This window comes from Schistocerca americana, chromosome 1 (assembly GCF_021461395.2).
Source record: "Schistocerca americana isolate TAMUIC-IGC-003095 chromosome 1, iqSchAmer2.1, whole genome shotgun sequence".
Classification (NCBI taxonomy): domain Eukaryota; kingdom Metazoa; phylum Arthropoda; class Insecta; order Orthoptera; family Acrididae; genus Schistocerca; species Schistocerca americana.
The window spans coordinates 639,435,666-639,456,925 of record NC_060119.1 but is presented as its reverse complement, the minus strand read 5'-3'; the positions used below and the strand labels follow the sequence as shown (position 1 = coordinate 639,456,925).

The window sequence follows — 21,260 nt, the reverse complement described above, 5'->3', positions numbered from 1 at the left end:
CTGTAATAAGCGATGTATTTAGACCAGACGCGTTTCTCTCTTTTGAAGCATCATAAGAGGACTGTATTTTGTGTCCTCCATTGCCAAGTCACCTTTCGTAGTTTTGTGCTGCGGTAGCACAATATTCAACGTTTGTGTTGGCTCATCAGTGTTTTAGCAAATAAATGCTGTTTGTGTGTGCCACACACAAAATTATATTTGACATAGCTCTGAGCACTTCACTGACAGACGGTATATTCAAGTCCTAATGTTTTTGTAAGTCCACAGTTTTGTTTAATGTATTTTGTCTACTTCGTTTTGATTGATTGAAGTGCTTTAAAATAAAGCCAAACGTGCCCAGTGTAAGTAAAACTTTTGTTACAGTCGCGAAAGGTGGAATATTTCTCAATATTACATACGACACTTATGTGGTACTTAAATTAAATGAAATATATAGTTATCTTGTCCACATTTCATTCTCAACATTGTGGCAACTAAAATCGACCATACGGAAAGTATACTCTATGGACTTTACCTCTGCAAACTCTTCAAACTTTCGTGCAATGGTTTACTATATTTAATGCTGCATAATAACAGCGTTGAACATCGAAACAAAATTAAGTCATTTATGGGGGGAAGGTATCAGTCAAGAAGATAGGTAAAAATCTAATTTTTGAGCCAAATAGTTTTTGTGGAATCGAATGATAAAGAGTGTAAAAGCAGTCGGAACACAATGTGTCTGCACAGGCGAGCAGTGCAGTGACAAAATCGCCCACAGCGCGGAATGCAGGGAGCACGTCTTTGTAGCAGCGAAAGGGTTAATGCGGCCGTGGTGGCTTTACTTCATGAACTGTGCGCTCCCCCCTAAACGTAAGCTTGCGAACTATGCTATACTATGGCGCTGCTTCTCTTGGCGCGTGCGTCGTGTGCAACTGGCAACGCAGCAATCTCCCGCGTCTAGGCGGGCATGCGCGAGCCGCCAAGATAAAAGAATTGAACTATAGTTACAGTATATAATATAGCTCCATACAGTAATGCAAAACAGTCCTCCAAAATAGTGTGTTCCATTAATAATTTAACAATTCAGAATTTTAGGGAAAGCTTGCAACAGTTAGACTGGGATGAGGTGTACAGGACACATGATACTAATTTAAAATTTAACCTATTTCATGATATCTTTGTGAGTGTATTTGGAAACAGTTTCCCTAAGAAAACATTGAAATATAATTCTAAGTAACCATGTAAAAAGTCATGGCTCAGTAAAGGGATAAAAATATCTTGTGAACAGAAAAGGGAAATGTGAGTTATCTTATAGCTAGGAGGAGTAATGATCCTGAAACAGTGAAACATTATAAAAACTACTGCACTGTATTAAGAAAATTTATTAAAAAGTCCAGAAGTATGTGCATTATGTCTGAGATTAGCACATCTGATAATAAAATTAAAACAATTTGGAATATTGTTAAAAGGGAAACAGGGCAACTGAGAGCACAGGAAGATGGTATTTCTATCAAACACAATGAAAAGTTTGTTAACAATAAGTCAGAAGTAGAAAACATTTTAATAATCATTTTTTAAGTGCTGTAGAAAAAATATGATCCAGCTATTCATTAGAAAATGCAAAGGCAGTATATGGAAGAGGCAGTACCTATGCAATTTGATAAAATTGAAATTCAACCCACCTCTCCTACTGAAATTAAGAAAATAATAAATTCACTCAAAAGTAAAAGCTCACATTGAATTTATGGCATTTCCAACAGAGTACTAAAAGCTTTTTCCCAACAAATCAGTAGGAGTCTTAGCCACATATGTAATAGCTCACTGAAACAGGGCATTTTTCCAGATAGACTGAAATACGCTGTGATTACGTAGGCTTTCCCGGGGTAATAAGTCTTGAAAGTCTCTTCGGGTTTGCTGCCGGATCCTAAAATTAACTTGACTTGATATTTCGGCGATCCAACTGTTCGCCATCTTCAGGAAAATGCTGCTTATGCTCATGAGTCCCGCTGAGAACTGACGCCAGGTTGCAAATCGACGTCCTATATAGGCCACCGTTCAGTACATGGCGCATGCGCTGCCCATCACAGTTTGTGCCTTCCAAAACAGGGAGGTGTCGCCGCCCTTAGTGAAACACTGCTGGCAACAATATATCGCAATCAAGGCCGCACCAAAGAACGTTCAGCTTTGATGCGAGATAATACAGGATTCCACGTCTTGCTAAGAGGAAACCCATTGTCTCTGTTGATTAAATTATCAGTCAACCTAATTTCAATCACCTCTTTATACACGCTGTTCCAAAAACCGGAAATGTTGGCAACCACAACAGTTTCTTCAAATTTCATTTTGTGTCCCTCATTTAGGCAGTGTTCTGCTACCGCCGATTTTTTCGGCTGTTGTAGCCTCGTATGTTGGCGATGTTCCACACACCTGTCTTACACTCTGCGAATAGAATGGCCAACGTAAGCTTTCCCACATTGACATGGAATTTTGTACACCCTGGGTTTCCTAAGCCCCAAATCATCCTTCACAGAGCCGAGCAGAGCCCTAATCTTAGAAGGTGGACAGAAAACACTCTTAACGTTAAAATTCCTTAAAATTCTCGTTCTACAGCACCAGAAGCGGATAAACGTCGGCGTACTGTGATTAATCTCTCTAACAAGACGTTGGATGGGCCCACAGTGTCAGTATTGGCGAAAGGTTTGAATTTTTCGCCCACTCCCAAGAGACTTCCTGTCACAGAGTTCATATGCTCTGTAGAACAAGCAGTACACAGCCTACCCGACGATCAAGCAGAGGAAATAAGGCAAGAAGTGTCGCACACATTACGTCAGGCTCGACCACCACGGGATAACATCTCTTCCGCAGAGAGAGCAGCCATTCGTTCCCTGAAGAATGATGATGAAGTAGTAGTTTTACCAGCTGACAAGGGGAATACCATGGTTGTAATGACGTGGGATGATTGTGTCCTAAAAATGGATTTACTTCTCAACGACCCGGCGTACAGAATACTATCTAATGACCCCACAGAAAGGATCAAACGTAAGACACTTTCACTGTTGGAAAAGAGTTCGTTGTCAGATGATTTACATAAGAAACTTCATCCTGGTGCTGCCATTCTGCCTAGGTTGTATGGTCTGCCTAAGTTGCATAAGGAAGGGGTTCCTCTATGCCCTATTGTTAGTAATTTTGGTGCACCCACATATAACCTTGCAAAGTATTTATCATCTGCTCTCAGTCCATTTGTTGGCAAGTGTGAACACCACATATCCAGTTCGGTAGATTTTATTCGACGATTGGGATCTTTGAAGTTGAGTCCTTCAGATCTTTTAGTGAGTTTCGATGTGGTATCCCTATTTACATGAGTTCCTCTGGAAGAGTCCCTTAGTTTGCTCAGTGAAAAACTCATTGAGGAGCTGGTGAAGCTTTGTCGTCATGTGCTGACCTCCACATATTTTTTATTTAATGGTAACATTTTTGAGCAGAATGACGGAGTGGCTATGGGTAGTCCTTTGTCACCCATAGTCGCCAATTTATTTATGGAGGACTTCGAAGACATGGCACTGAGGACTTCAGCTTTGCAAGCAACGTGCTTCTGGAGATACGTGGACGATACCTTCTTTGTCTGGCCGCATGGACGTGGTGCTCTTAACAGATTTTTGGACCACTTCAACTGTCTTCATCCCCGTATCAAATTTACTATGGAGGTTGAAAATGATGGGATGCTTCCATTTTTAGACGTAATGGTTTATAAAAAAACAGATGGAACTTTGGGACACAGTGTTCACCGAAAGCCGACACACACAGATTGGTATCTGCATGCTAAGAGTTGTCATCCACCACACCAACGTAGTGGCGTCCTTAGGACTTTGGTACGGAGAGCATATGCCATTTCCGACGCAGACAGCTTAACCCAAGAACTTGAGCATTTGATGACTGTTTTTAAGGAAAATGGATACACCGAGAAGCAGATCCATCGGGCTATGGAGTTTGGATCATCTCCGGAGGTGTACGAAGAGGAACATAGATCTGTGGCCTTTCTTCCTTATGCTGGAGGCTTATCGTTTAAGATTGGACGAATTTTAAGGAATTTTAACATTAAGAGTGTTTTCCGTCCACCTTCTAAGATTAGGGCTCTGCTCGGCTATGTGAAGGCTGCCAACGTTTCCGGTTTTTGGAACAGTGTGCATAAAGAGGCAATTGAAAGTAGGTTGACTGATAATTTAATCAACAGAGACAATGGGTTTCCTCTTAGCAAGACGTGGAATCCTGTATTATCTCGCATCAAAGCTGAACGTTCTTTGGTGCGGCCTTGATTGCGATATATTATTGCCAGCAGTGTTTCACTATAGGTGGCGCCACCTCCCTGTTTTGGAAGGCACAAACTGTGGTGGGCGGCGCATGCGCCATGTACTGAACAGTGGCCTATATGGGTTGATTTTAGTACCGGCAGCAAACCCGAAGAGACTTTCATGAAATACGCTATTGTTAAACCATTGCATAAAAAGGGGGATAGATCTGATGCCAGCAACTACCATCCAATCTCATTTCTAACAGTTTTGTCCAAAATTCTTGAAAAATTAATGTATTCAAGAGTAGCATCACATATTTGTAAAAGTGAAGCATTTACAAAGTGTCAATATGGTTTTCAGAAAGGCTTTTCAACAGAAAATGCTATATATGCTTTCACTGATCAAATATTAAATGCATTGAATAACTGAAGATCACTCTTTGGGATATTTTTTGATCTCTCAAATGTTTTTGATTGTGTGAATCATGAAATTCTTCTAGATAAGCTTAAGTATTGTGGTATGAGTGGGACAGTGCACAAATGGTTTAATTCATATTTAACTGGAAGAATGCAGAAGGTTGAAATTAACAGTACAGATAGTCTGCAAAAGCCAGCAGAGTCCTCTAACTGGGGAGGTATCAAGAATGGTGTCCCACAGTGTTCAGTCTTGGGTCCCTTATTGTTCTTAATATATATTATATTAATGACTTGCCACTCTGTATTCATGAAGATGTAAAGCTAGTTCTTTTTGATGATGATACAAGTGTAGTAATCACATCCAAGAAGCAAGACTCAGCTGAGGAAATTGCAAATAACATCTTTCAGAACATTATTAAGTGGTTCCCTGCAAATTGACTCTCACTAATTTTTGGGAAAACACAGTTTATACAATTCTGTACAGCAGAACACCCCTTATAAATATAGACTATGAATGGAAGTCTGTTGCTGAGGCAGAATACTCAAAATTTCAGGGTGTGTGCATTGATGAGAAATTGAATTGGAAGAAACACATCAGCGACCTGCTGAAATGGTTATGTTCAGCTACTTATGCTATTAGGACTATTGCAAATTTTGGTGATAAACATATCAGAAACTTAGCCTACTATGCCTATTTTCATCCGCTGCTTTTGTATGGCATCATATTTTGGGGCATTTTGACATTTAGAGAGAAAATATTCATTGCACAAAAGCGTGTAATCAGAATAATAGCTGGAACCCACCCAAGATCACCTTGCAGACATTTATTTAAGGAACTCGGGATTTTCACAGTACCTTCACAATACATATATTCACTTTTGAAATTTGTCATTAATAACCCATCCTAATTCAAAAATAACAGCAAAGTGCATAGCTACAACACTAGAAGAAAGGATGATATTCACAATTCTGGATTAAATCTCACTTTGGCACAGAAAGGGGTGAATTATGTTGCCACAAAAAATCTTTGGTCATTTGCCAAATAGTATTAAAAGTCTGGCAGATAGCCAACCAACATTTAAAAGCAAATTAAAAGAGTTTTTGAATGACAACTCCTTCTACTCAATAAATGAATTCTTAGATATGAAGCAGTAACTGTAAAAAATTTATTAATTATTTTGTGCAAAGTGACGCATTCCACATCATTACAAAATGTCGTATTCATGATCTATGGAGCAAAGTTTAATGTATGTACATTTTACATGTCACACACCCGCAGAGTAAATTCACAGGACAATACATTTAGTATGATTAGGTATCTACATGAACTCGGACCACCTATTTGCGCAGCTGACACTGATAGAATGTTCCTTATTACACTACCCAGAATCTATATGAGAAAAATAAAATCTTTATTTGTGTGGCTTGGACTATAGTACTGTAAGAGGCTTGCTCTAAGAGCAAATGCATGCTTTTTGCAGGTTAAATAAAAATGTTATACATATTGACATTACTATTTCTAATTAGTAATATCATCTACTAATTTATTATGTCCAAATCAAGCAATGGAAACTCCAGGTAGGAATCTCAACAATGTAGGAAAAGACAGATTGCCATTTACTATAAAGAAGACATGTCAAGTTGCAGACAGGCACAATTAAAAGGCACTCGCATAAAGCTTTCGGTGATGGCCTTCATCAGTAAAACACACACACACACACACACACACACACACACACACAAAAGTACACCTCACACACGCACTACTGCCAACACCAGCATCTCGGGCTGGATTATGTCCTATTGATATTTCAAATGAGAAGTGCTCTTCCATCAACCACATCACCTGGATTATAGACTGTCATATCATTCAATCTATTTATTGTGTATTTGGGATAGCAGAGGGAAAGTATCCCAACATGTGCATTAACAACTCCGTACGTTAAGCAGTTATTACTCTACAAGCAGGTTTTATCTGGGTCTGCTTCAGTTTGTCTATCTTAGAAGTTAGGTTTTTGGAGGTGCGCACCTCCTATGTTACCCTTCAGTGTTCACTCATTTCCATGTTCTTATTTATTCCTGTTTTGATGCTGTTATCAACTCACCTTTGTTTTCCACTATATGGTCTTCTTATGAGTATTGTTGTATATTTCCTTGGATCACATTTCTTTTTCATGTTAAATCATTTTCTTTCTTTCTCTACCTATAATCTTATATTTTAGTTTCCCCGCTGCATTTGATTTCTTCATATTCATTTCATATTCTTGTCTTTGAAGTGTACATAATCACACCATTTTATTTTTCCTGGGATGCATGTCATATTTGTTATTCTCACAATGATTGGTAAACAGCTGGTGACTCTGAAAGCTATTATACTGTGCTTTCTAGACATTATATGAAGGTAAGTGGGTATCTGTCATTACTCTAGATGTATTTTTTAGTTTTAGTTTTCTTGGTCATCATACAACATCACAGGTTTTACTTCCATTACACAGGCAAGGTGAAATGTTCTTGGTCTGGTAGTGAAATACTATACTACTGCAGTCAAAAATACCTTTATTTTTCAGTACCATTTTGACCAAAGAGCTTTTCTCAAATACTTTTTTCAGTGATTAGTCTTCACTCCTTGAAGTATGATTCTGGAAGATCTGCAGAACATCAGTCTACAGATGTCTCAACCTATTCATTAGACTACATATATTTTCTATCCATATATTTCATAGCTGTGGAATTAGATATAAGTCAGAAATATCAAATGTGGCTAATAAATGGGATGTTCCAACAGTTTATAATTCATATTCTTTAGTTTTCCCATTGCTGAAGCAGCTTAAAGAACATCAGTATTGCACTGATGAAAGATGACTTCTTTCTTTTAATATCTAGACTTCTTATTATCTATATGATTTTTATCCCCATACAGTAGCCTAGGAGACATTTGCAGAATTCTTTTGTTATTATTTTATGCTGTGTAAAATAATTAATTAGATGAATCCTTTTTGTCATCCAGGAAAATGTGGCTATAACCTTGTTAGTAAAGGGAAACTGTCTTACCCATTGTCCTCTCCCACTGCTTTGATAGTTGTTTCAATTTCAGTCATGTATGATGGGACCACTTTTCATTCACAGTGACAATTCAGTACACAAAATCTATTTTATTATGTTTTAAATGATGCAGACTTACTTTGGAAATTGTTTTTTGGTCAACAGTCAACAAAAGGAATATTAATTTTGTACATATAAAATATACGCTTCTGTTTCTTTTGACATCATCTGTTTCATACAGCTTTATTGCCAGTTGACCAAAATTGTACTGTGCAATTTCCATATTTTCTCCATCTGTGCCAATTTTTGGATGTCCTTCATGTGGATCATATTCAAGAGAAGATAATCACATTTGAATTCAGTTACTCCTTTCATAACTATTGAAAATGAAGGTGTAGGCTCCTTGTAAACTTACACCAAGTTTAGACACATTTCTGTTGGTAGTAAGCCATCCAAAACAGAATGTTGTGACAGCATGATATTCCAGTTTATCCATTTGGAAAAAAAAACGTATGCCACATGACTGTGTTTAAGCTGTATGAACAAAACTATTCTGCAGATCAAATTGGCATCTGACTTACATTATTACACATCATATTACAACAACCAGACACAAAATTTCATTGAGATATCATCATTTGCATGCCAGAACAAGTACTTTTCACCTCACCTTCGTAAAGTTGTGGCAAACTTTATTTTGGTACTTTTGTATGCATAGTTGTAGTAGCAGTAATAGAAATGAATTATTGAAGTTTGTTGTAGATTTAAACAGCATGCTCTGTTCATCTTACCATTAGTTTGTTTTTTAAGCGAGGAGAAACTGGTAGCATTTGTCTCTCTTAACTAGAGCTGTGCAACTTTCCTGTTCCTCCTATAAGTAAATAGTAACATTTAGTAACTAGTTTTTTGTTTCAAGTATTTCATACAGAAGAAGTACTTCTACTTTATAGCTGTGGTAACAAAAACAACTTGATCAAGGTTGTGACAGGATTTCTATGTTTCAAATGGTATCAAATTCCATCATCAAGACAATAAACATGGAAAAGAAAGAGAAAGATAGAAAATTGTTGGACAGAAGGAAATGATCTTTGTAAGCAGTAACAGAAACATTAGAGCATTGACAAGCATGCTGCTTTCATGTGGATCTCCCTCCTAGTATCACTGTACCTGCATTTGAAATGAAAACTGACTCTCTGATGAATATTTGATTCAAAACATCTACTAAGTATTGATTTGTATGCCTCTTTCTGTTTGATCTTCTGTAGTACAAGTACTGTCAACTGCTTTCTGTTTCTGTCAGCAGCAATCCTTATTGTTGATGTGTTCCTTTTCTGTTTTTTCCTACACTACATTTTTTTCCAACACCTTCTTTAATCTTTCTTCACCATTTGCATACTGTAGTGACTTAAAAGTATAACTTTTAAATTGTGACCTATTGTTAACCAGCAACTCACTATTAATACTTTGTAACTTGAATATCAGTCATTGAACCATTGTTACTTCCAAATGTTTTCCTGCATCTCTCCTGAAAGCGAATTTGGAGGAGATCCTGCTATCTTCCCAGCAACTTTTCATTTCTTTTCTGCCTCTGTGGTGAAACATCATTTGAAATTTTGAAATCCAGATATTTCACAATGTTCATTTTATTTATCTACTTTCTGTGCTTCAGTTGTTCTTCAGAGCTCAGTAAACAAGGTCTCTTTTCTATATTTAATATTACCATGTATACATTTCTCAGATATGGTAGTTAAAGTAACTTACATTAATGAATGTTCTCTTGTTGATCATTATGTAATGCATATTAGCAAGAAGCTATAATAAAACTCCACTACATGTATATCACCACCATATTATTTATCTACAACATTTATTACTGTTTCCACATGCTAACCCAAGTGTTTTGTTGGTTATAGTTTTAAGTTCATAGGAATTGTGTTGTTACATATGTGTTAAATGTGCTCAGTTTGTCACATTCAATTAAAAAAACTGTTGTATTAGTTAGTTTGTGAAAATACACTCTGGATATAAATTGATACTGTTGTTATGCAAGGTGTTACTTCACGTATTAAATATAACGCATTAACAGTGCCAGATAAAATGTCAGTTTTGTTGTCAGATTATTTGTGTCTGCTGTGCACAGGAAATGGGAGAATGAAGACTTTAGGTGCATTTTGTAGTGCTCTTGTTCTCTTCATGATTTTGACCTCAACAGAAAAATGGAATTGTCATAAGAAGAAGTCACTGTTCCTGAGCACAACAGTAGATTTTTACTAATTATTTCAGCAGTTTTCATTACAAATTGCCTTTAAACTCACTCTACATTTACGTACATGCATTGCAAGCTGCCATGTGGTGCATGACAGTAATTTTCTTTCCTGTGGCACTCTCAAATAGTGAGGGAAAAATGACTATCTGTAACCTCTATATAAACCCCAGTTTCTATTATATTGTCTTTGTGGTCCTTATGCAAAGTGTATGTTGTTGGTGAAAGAATCATTCTACAGTTATGTATAACTGGACATAAACAAATACCATGTGGTCTATAATATATATGAACATAGCACATAAAGTGATGATATAACAACACCAAAGACCTTTATAATCATATTTTGTAGTGTTTACTTCTTAAGAATTCTTCATCTTGATAGAAATTGCAGCATTTTATCCACGTTTGCAATACTATCTTGTATATTTTGAATGACACATAATGAACTATGTATGGAAACTTGTTGAAAAAATTTGTACTCAAATATCTGTAGTTATTAAGGACCAAGGGGAGTGCTGAAGAATGCAAATCCAGCAAATGTCTGTTTCTGGTACTGTGCACATCACATCTAGTTTTAAATGTCTCCACATTTTCTCAGGTGTACCTTAAACAGTTATGTATGTATGTACAAAATAGATGGTGTCATTATGTAGAGAAATATTCATGGTTTTTTCTGCACTTTGTGATTGCCAATGCTAATATGCATCTAAGTAATACCTTCTGCCATCTCAGTTGACACTCTGCTCCAGGGGAATTTCTCTGTAGCAGTACATGTTGTTTGGTTCTGTTGTTTGAAGTGTAATAACTTAAATATTATTGGTAATTTCATAAGACATTACAGTTAATGCACTGTTTGAAGCAATGAACATAATTTCAGAAAATTTGCAGATTTAAGATAATAGCATTTTTAAAGACATATGTAAATTCATAAATACATTTTTATTTTCAGTTCAAAAAGCAGAGATCAAAATTATGTCAATCAAGAAAAGAATTTAGATGTGATGTAAGTCAATTTTGTTTATTTAGATATTTGATTGAGTTAAAGAAATGCAAATTTGTTTTTTAAGAAAGTGAAGTTGAATGAGTTTAATACCTAATGCCTGAGCAAGCATACATGGCAATTATTAACCTGTATCCCAAACACAGAAAGAATTTCTCTGATTCTGTAATTTTATACATTATGCTTCAATGATGATAGTGATACAAACCATTAGGGTGATAGAAAATGATGGATGTGTCAGTTATAAAGAAGGAACCCTGGTCCAAAAACTACTGAGTCAAAATTTATGAAGCCAAATGTGCTGTGAGATAACTCTGCCTATGGAATACAAGAACCTAAAAATAATTATTTCAATGATGTAATAAACTGGTTTAGTTTTCACATAGTCACAAACATTGTAAATTAGGTAAACCTGATCGAATATAGACATACGTCCCTGAGGAATGGGGACTGGAGACTCTATTAGTGCACTAAACGGATACAGCTTGTGTGAATGAAAGGTGAAATATGTGATAAGTGACACGTTAGAATCTTAGACCCCCGACCTGAGACTGAATTCCAAGACCTGATGCAAAACACTTTTCAAGTCTTCCCATAGTGAAGGGTAAAAATGTAAGTTATAATACAACTGAGGAGGTAAACAAACTGTACAGATTTCCAACTTGGAAGACACAGTGCCTGCATTCAAAGATGAGGAGCTTTCAATCAGCACCCAGTCAGGTATACATGAAACTGGTATCATACACAATACTGAGCAGGAAATAATATGTTAATAGTTCTTGCATCCCCATTGCTTCACAGTTAGCTCAACTCCCACTGACTTTGGACTTCATGTCATGTTGAATCAGTGAATGCTACAACACTGAATTGTATTCTTGCTTTTCTACATTTGTATTTTTATTTGCTTGAAGCCTGTTTCACCAGAAATGCAAGGCTCAGTAGTTGCAGCTGATATATGTAGACTGTCAAGAATCCCCACACAGCACTTGTGCAGTGACAACAACACAGAATAGCTGTGACCTCATGCAAAGATTCTGTTAATGGTCAGTTAATGGGTCCTTTTCGGTGTATTATGTTCTTAACTACACTAATGTAGACATATTTCTTGGATAAATACTCCCCACATTGGAAGATTTCCCACTTGACTTCTGTGCAGGTGTGTGATTCCAACATGAGGGAGTTCTTTGTGCACCTATGTCAGACATTTTCTGGTAGGTGGAAGAGAAGATACTGTTTCATAGTCAGCTTGTTTGCCTGAACGTATCCCATTTGACTTCTTCTTGTGGTGTTCTTCAGATATCTTGTGCATAAGACACTTGCTGACAGTCAAGGGGTTATCATTCTTGCTGCCTGTACACCAGAGTGCTGAACTTTTGTGCAGTGATATCATGCCTGCATAGAATCTGGGAGACACTACTTGAAACAGCTGTTGTGAATGTAGCAGTGTGTGCAGATCAGTATTAAATTTGTTTCATTTTCACTTGTCTCCACAATTCAGTATTTTCTGTACCAGTGTTCCTTCTTTTAGATTGACATATTTTCTATTCTTCATAACCCAGAAAGTTTGCATTGTCATCACAGGAACACACTGGATAATTCATGCATGTTAGGATAATGCCAAATAATTTCTTTTCAGCTGTTTCTTTGCCAACAACTTTCACCTGCAACAGAGTTCCAGTCAGTTTTCTTCTTACTTATGAAAATTCAGACATCTGTTTACCTCATTCATCGCTATTCATGCAAAATTTTCTTCTCATTACACACTTACATCAGCCACATGGACAGAGGTTTTGCAGTTTAATTATTAACATACTCAAGTCATTCAAGGTTTGTGTTTAATATATTTAGTAGCTGAACTTTGTACTTTGATTCCTATTCTGTTTGTCTTCCATTCTGAATTACTTTGATTGTAAATTTCATTATTTAGCCTGGAACAAGAATCAGCTTTCCAAAATTATGTGATGTAATGAATAATGTTCACAAGTGTATCACTCTCATTGCAAAACTTTTTCTCTGAAAAAATGATTCTTCTTGGGGTAGAAAATACTAAAGGCGTAAAACATTACTGGTGTGGTAATCATCCATGCAAGATTTAATTTTTCTAAGTACCAGAAATACCTTTCTTATCAAATCATCTCTACAAGTGTGCCTCCATTTCTGTCTCTCATATGATTACTATTGTTTTTTTAGTAAAAAAAAACACTACTTTTATTAATTTTTTTCACTTTATTTGTTGGACTTCTTGCTCTGTAAACCTTTTAGTTGGTAATTCCAGCAGCAGTAAATGCAAATCAAAGGCTTTCTTCTTTTTTTTCAGAAACCTTCATTATTTCCATGTTTTTATTCTTTCCACTACATGACAATGTAATACTCAAGTGATACCATGATACTTTTTATGATTACCATTCCTAACAAAAAGTTTGATTCATAGGAGTTGCATGAAACTTTAAACACCCCAGTATTATGCTTTCTGAGAAAGACATTGTTCTTATAAAGTCAAGGAGGAAATCAGGAAGGATTCCAAAGGATTCTGTTTGTAGGTTGTGTTACTGATATGTATAATTCATATGTAAAAATTTACTGCATTTTATCTTTTCTTACTCCTCTTATCTCATTTATCTTTACATTTTGGTACTAATCTGTATTCTCTGATTATCTGCATACAGTTCTTGTGACAATTACTGATATCTTTTATAAGAATTAGAACAACGATTACCATGTAAAATTATTTCCATTCTTTTTTGTTATCTACTCTTGTGCCCTACCAGTCTGCAGCTCTGCAAGGTTAATCCTTCTATGTAGATTGGAATAAGCTAAGGTTCAGAAAAATAATTCTGTATTTCTGTTATTGTACTATTCTCCATTCAGTTCATTTCATCTATCACCTCCTAAGGTTAGACACCTGGCGACTTTTCTTTGCAACCTATCAAACTAAGGTATATTACTCCATGAAATACCTACATTGTAGCCATGATACAAATTCAATGTACATACATCATAGAGTTTCCTAATTTTAATTTCTGGATGTATTGAATATAAATTAATTGTGTAATGTTGATAATAAGTTGTATTTAATTTATTGAATTACATCTGATTTAGTGTTGTTCATGATTCTTCATCATTACATTAAGTAATAATTGAAGTGTGAAGGAAAGTGATATATCTTGAGTTGCAGTTATTTCAACTGATGGCAAATTTTATATTCTGTGGTTCCAAAATTTTTGTGCAGGGCTGATTATTACAGGAAAGGTGGAAAAGCTATGCTACCGATAAAATGGATGCCCCCAGAAGCTTTCCTGGACGGTATTTTTACGTCAAAGACTGACATATGGTGAGTACAGTTGAGTTATTAATTCTCATATTTCATCTTTAATGAAACTTCCTTAATTGTAAATTTCTGACTTTAATTAAAGACTATAAATTTGTTTTCGTTTTACAAAAAGGAAAAGCATGACTTATGTTTGTCCTCTTTAGACACTTACATGTTACGGCTGTTGACTTTTAATTGTGAATTTAAAATGCTGTCCAAGAGTTAGTGTGTTATATGGAACTTAGGCTGTATGTGCTTGGTGCACATACCCTGACCTGTTTGTTCCAACTTGATAGCCTATAATCAACCTCAGTGCCACAGCTGCTTTGATTTTCTCTTAAAATTTCTCATTTCAAGATGTCCTCACAGTAACTGCTACATATCATTGGTGCAGCCAACAGTTTTATATTTTGTGTAAGTGATATTCTGTATCATGATGTAGTTTCATATTCTTCAATTGGTCTATGGCTCAAATTTATTATCTGATACCACGATTTACCCACAATAATTTGTATTTTGAAGTTATTATTACTAATTATATTGCAAAATACATTGAGGTGATGGAAGTCATGGGATAGCAAGGTGTACATATATAGGTGGTCTTTGTGTTGTGTACACGAGATATGAAAGGACAGTACATTGGCAGAGCTATCATTTGTACTCAGGTGATTCATGTGAAAAGGTTTCTGACTTGATTATGGCCATGTGACAGGAATTAACAGATTTTGAACAGGAAAATATTAGAGTTGCAGCTAGAAGCATTGGAAATTCCATTTCAGAAATCATTAAGTAATTCAATATTCTGAGACATGAACAATACAGTGGTTGATAGCCTTCACTTAATGAGCAAGAGCAGTGGCATTTGCATAGAGTTATCAGTACTAACAGACAAGCAACTCTGCATGAAACAAGTGCAAAAATCAATGTGGAATGTATGGTGAATGTATTCCTTTAGGCCAGTGCAGTGAAATTTGGCATTAAGGGGCTATGACAGCAGATGACTGATAAAAGTGTCTTTGCTAACAGCGTGACATTATGTTCCGAACCTCTCCTGGACTCATGACTACATCATTGAACCCTAGTTGACTGGAAAACCATAGCCTGGTCTGCTGAGTCCTGATTACAGTTGGTAAGAGCTGATGATGGAATTCATTGTGGCACAGACTCCACGAAATGATGGACCCAAGTTGCCAAAAGGCACTGTGCAAGCTAATGGTGGCTCCATAATGTTGTTGACTGTATTTACTTGGAATGGAATGGACACTGGTCGAATGAAATGATCACTGACTGGAAATGGCTACATTTGGCTATTTCAAGACCATTTTCAGCCATTCATGGATTTTATGTTCCCAAACAGCAGTGGAATTTTTATGGATGACAAATTGCCATGTCACCGGGCCACAATTGTTCACAATTTACTTGAAGAACATTCCGAAAGCTTGAGTGAATGGTTTGGTCACCCAGATTGCCTGAGATGAATCCCATGAAATGTTTATAGGGCATAATAGAGAGGTCAGTTGGTGCACAAAATCCTACATTGACAACTATTTTCACAATTATGGATGACTAGAGAGACAGAATTGCTCAATATTTCTGCAGTGGCTCCAACAAATTGTTGAGTCCATGCCTCATCAAGTTGCTGCACTACACCAGGCAAAAGGAAGTCTTATGCCATAATAGGAGTAATCACATTACTTCTGTCACCTCAGTTTGGACTGTATGTACAAGGCTGAAAAGAAATCTAGTAGTGTAATCTCCTGATTACACAAAAAAGGCTTTGTGCAATAATCTTGAATTTCTGCACTTTACACAGTCTGAAAAAAGTATCATCATAAGTATATTTTCCTTCCTTATTGCACTCTGCCTTCCATTGATATTCACCATACCATGAAAGAACTTGGTCTACTCTCATCTTCACTACAGATGGGTCTCTTTTGTCCTAGATTCTGAGTGACCTTTCTTTTTTATTTTCTCTGCCCTGCCCATCTCTCATCCCCATGGCCTGCCCATCTCTCATCCCCATGGAAGGATCTAATGATTCATAAAACTAGGAAAGTTTCATCACTTTTATCTTTTTTTTTTACTATTGGCAGCATTAAATATTTTGTCCCATGAAGGTAAATGATGCCCACAATTGTGTCTCATAATTTATAAATTTTCTGGATTTAATTTTTCTTTTTTAAGTAAGATCATAGGCTTCACCATAGAGGGTTCAAAATATGTTCTGTATTTACTTTTACTCTGGTATAAATTTTGTTGTTGCATGTGTAACATGTTTTAGCATCACAAGCAGTGGTGGCCTACAGTTTGATCCTATAGTTTTCTAGTTTATTATTCATGTAAATACAGAGTCCAATTCTCCCTCAAAAAGAATAGATTGCTTTATCTACTGTCAGTTTTGATGGTGGATAAAATACTGTTCTGTGTATTATATGAAATACCCCCAGATAGGTCTTAGTTTGTGCAGTGGGTCAGAATCAAATTCTTAACGAGTTTTGATGGTGGATAAAATACTGTTCTGTGTATTATATGAAATACCCCCATATAGGTCTTAGTTTGTGCAGTGGGTCAGAATCAAATTCTTAATGAGGTGTCCTCAAGACATTGTTTTTCACACCTAGTATTCTTTAGTTCTGATGACACAAGTTTAGAGACAATGTCTGTCTATCTCTGATTTTGTTTTCGGAAATGTGTGTTGATTGAAATACTCCAATATACAGTCCAGTTATGTTGATAATTTATCAACAAGAAACCAGATCTCAGAATTTTTTGCAAACAAAAATTATTCAAGTTTTGCATCAGAATGACATCAATCATTGCAAAAGGACAAGTAGGTGCATTAAAAAACAAACCTGAAATTTGTACACTACATTCTTCATAATCAATTACGTCTTTCCTGTCTGCAACACAGCTATCACTCTTAAGTTCAAATTAATTGTTGTATTCTGAATTTTCTGAAAGACTATCCTGTGTAAGTTATTATTCAGGATTTCTTCAATTTCTAAGTCTGATAAGTGATGTCTATAAGCCATATTACCTCAGTTTTAATGCCAACATGTTCTCACACATTTATCAACACATCACAGAACACAATAACTTTCAACAATTTGTCTTGTACACTGCAATCAGTGTGACACTGACACAGCCCACAAGACGTAAGTGCATGCATCATACAACAGCTTCAAATAAAGAACTTATGTTACCTCCTAGTGACAAACAATACTATGAGGCTGTTCATAAATTAACCTTGGATTAGCTATTTAAAAAAAGGAAAGTAGATAATTTTCAAATATGTAGTATGTACTTAACATGTGGACATTACTTCTCCCTGCAGTCGCCACCCAAATTCAAATATTTTTTGACTGTGATACCAGCTTCTCTATTTCTTTATCAAAGAACAGTGCCACCTGGTGCTTCAGCCAGTTGTTGACAGCATCCTTGACTCCATTGTTGATAGTGAAGTACTGAATAGGCAGCCAGGCCTTCATGTTGGGGAATATATGAAAATGCCACTTAGTGTCATGTCCAGTCTGTATGGAGGATGTTGAAAAATCTCCCAGTGAAATTGTCTGAGTTTTTCTTTAATTTGGTTTGCATTATGGGGCCACAATTTTTCATGAAGGAGAATGATTCCTTTGGTAATAATCCCACAGTTTGTTTTGGACTGACCTTTTTAGTATCATAACACAACTAATGTGTGATTTCTCTCATTTACTCTCACAAAATATGTTGCCAATATTCTTTGGCAATCCCAAAAACTGTAACCATTTGCGGCTTGGCATTTTCTGCTTGAACATTTGGGCTTATTTTGAGAATGAGTGTGCATCCACTGTTTGTACTGTTCCTTAGTCTTCGAGTTCACATATTGCACCAATGTCTCATTGCTAGTCATGACTGTGTTCTGAAATTCCTCTCTCTCCTCTTGGTGGTGCTGAAGGAATGTCAAGGCCAAAACCATTCTCTCAGTTTTGTGAACATAACTTAGACATTTTGGTACCCACCATGCACAAATGTATATTGGTACCCACCATGCACAAATGTTATGTTAACCTAACATCTCCATGACATTGTTAAAGAGTATGTCCTTGAAACCTGAGGCACATCTCACAATTTCATCAATGTGTTATAAAAGTTCATAACCCATATCTGAATGTCTTCCTCGACCAATTTCATCATACACATCAGGTGTGACCAGCCTTGAATTTTCTGCACCACTCTTTCACAACACGTTCACTGGTAAATGCATCTCCATACACATGACCAATTAATAATGAATGTTGGCAGCATTTACTACTTCTGCTTACAAGAAGTCAGTGACAGAACATACCTCACAACTAGTGGTAGACAGAATGACACCATCCATTTCAGCTGCTTGCTGCTTACACACTAATGAATACAACAGAGCACTGACTAAGTCTCTGTTTTGAATCACTCAAGCACCATGAAGCTATAAGTTTTCATTAATTTTTAAAAGAAAATTGAAGGTTATTTTATGAATAGCCCTTGTACTATGTTGAAACTAGTAGCCTAGCAACTTAAATATGATTTTAATTGGCTCATAAGTAATTTGAAAGTAAAGAACATAAGACATACATCATAGAAATCAAGGTTAAAACTTATCAGGTGTAAGTAGTGTGTTCTAATAAATTATGAGACAGAATTGCTGGTCAGTACTAATCGTTAGGAGGCAAAATGTATAACACTGCTAATAGATTCATGTAAAAGTGACACACTACCTAGCTTTTGGAACTAATAGTTCCTTCACCAGTAAAGACACAGAAGGTTAGAGGAGAGCAAGTCACTCAAACCCCACTATGAGGGAGACCCGCCTGTAGTGAGGACGAGGATAGACAAAGATGAAGAGAGAGGTGTCTCTCCTTCAGTCTTCTTCAACATATTCCTCACCCTTCACTAATGAGTGAACTATTATTCCAGAAACTAGGAAGTTTATCAGTTTTGCTTTGACAGGTGTCTATCAGCAGTATTACACATTTTGCCTCATGGAGGTAAATAATAGCTAGCAATTTTGTCTCATAATTGACCTGTTTATTCGATTGAATTTTTCTTTGATACAGTATGTAGAAAGTTAATTGGCTCCAAGGTGTTAATATGATCATACATTTCTTCAGCTGCGTTGATAGCACCTCAGGCATATAATCTGCACGATTATACTTTCTACACCAACAAAAATAATCCATTTTTGAAAATAAAATTGCAGCTGAATAGATACAGAGCAGAAATGTCTTTACTTCTCATCCCATCCAGTATGTCTCCACTGACACAGGATTCTGGGTGACTTTTCCAAACTCTTTCCATTTCCCAAACCTTGCCAGTCCTTTTTCTTCATTACTCTTCTTACCCTTCAACCCTTCTGCCAGAAGAAGGAACCACTGGCTCTGAAAGCTTGCAGATTTCCTTAACCACTATATAGATTCTCTGCCACTGCCTGGTGAGATTTTTTCCTGCTCTGCCATCTTCACAGATTCTTAAAATATCTATCTGCATCCTTTTCATTTTTACATTTTGATTTTGTAGTTTCCCACACTGTCGCCTTAGGGTGGCGAGCACCAACTAAGAGTAAGTGACACAAAAGTAGTAAGTTACTAAGAGGGAAGGAAGTCAGTGACTTTCAATCGAGATACTCTGGAAGTTTATAATGTTGCATGCTCCATTGCAGACTGAAAATTTCTTTCTGGAAACATCCCCCAGGCTATGGCTAAGCCATGTTTCTGCAATATCCTTTCTTCCAGTAGTGCTAGTCTTGCAAGTTTCTCAGGAGAGCTACTGTGAAGTTTGGAAGGTAGAAGATGAGGTACTGGTGGAAGTGGAGCTGTGAGGATGGGTCATGAGTTGTGCTTTTGTAGCCCAGTCAGCAGTGCACTTGCCAGTGAAAGACAAAGACCCCGATTTCTAGTGTTGGTCTGGCACACAGTTTCAATATGCCAGGAAATTTCAGATCAGTGCACACTCCACTGCAGGAATAGTGCAATTGCTGTAGAATTTGAAAATAGACAGTCTGATGGGTTGCTTCTTGGAGACAGTGGATATGCTCTCTCCAAACATCCTATTACTCCTGTGTTTTGATCTCATACAGGAGCCAAGGAGGCTACAAAAGAGCCCATACTGCTACCAGGCATGTAATAGAGCATACATTCAGTTTTTGGAAAAAATATTTCCAAAGTCTCACTGAAACAATGTGATACAAACAAAACAAATGTGGGAATGTTGTTTTGATTGCTGCAGTTCCGCACAGCTTAGGAACAGAAGCCGAAGATATGCTTCACCCTGATGCTGTGGATTTGTATGACATTGATCAATATGCCTTTCAGCCAGAAGCAAATGCTTTTTTTCTTTTCTTTTTCTTTCTTTATTATTATTTTTTTTTCTTCAGTACACAGAGTTATAAAATAAATATGTTTTGATTATTTTGAAGAAAAACAAGATGTCTGTTTTTATGATTTTGCTAATGTAAATAAACATTTGAGTGCACTGATTAGAAATGTCACATGTACTGGTATTGAAATGATATACATAAATATTATGTCTGGCAAAAAATGGGAACATATTAATCATTGAAAAAATATCAAGCTTATAAAATGTTGGATATTCATATTCCTTTACAAAAACCTGAACTTCTTGAGCATATTGGCTGCTGGACTGGAAACTGAGGTTTGCTCTGTTTTGTTCTTGAACTTATTTATAACTTCCATTTTCAGGTTACGCTCTTCTTCCATGATTTCTCTTTGTCTTTCAACTAACAAAACTTTTGCATTATATTCCTCTCATATTAAACACATTTTTAATGTATCAAGCTCATCTGTTTTTTTTCCAGCAACTCCCTGTTCTTCACTGCAAGCGCATGTTGTCTACCTTTTTTAATAGGTGTACCTTGTGATTAGCTCCCACTAGAGAATTCAAGGCAATGCTCATGACCATGGGATAAAGTTTCACTTTCAGC

General features: G+C 36.3%; 1 protein-coding gene across 3 annotated transcripts in view; it reads left to right on the top strand.

Moving 5' to 3' along the window:
* The window catches only part of LOC124607668 (leukocyte tyrosine kinase receptor), a 915,076-nt gene that overhangs the window by 744,442 nt on the left and 149,374 nt on the right, over window positions 1-21,260 (top strand). For 2 of the 3 annotated variants that reach the window (XM_047139925.1, XM_047139923.1), the window contains exons 22-23: window positions 10,942-10,995; window positions 14,222-14,323. In XM_047139925.1, the coding sequence (XP_046995881.1) occupies window positions 10,942-10,995; window positions 14,222-14,323 (156 nt within the window). The remainder of the gene's footprint in view (window positions 1-10,941; window positions 10,996-14,221; window positions 14,324-21,260) is intronic. The other variant, XM_047139924.1, reaches the window with a different exon arrangement.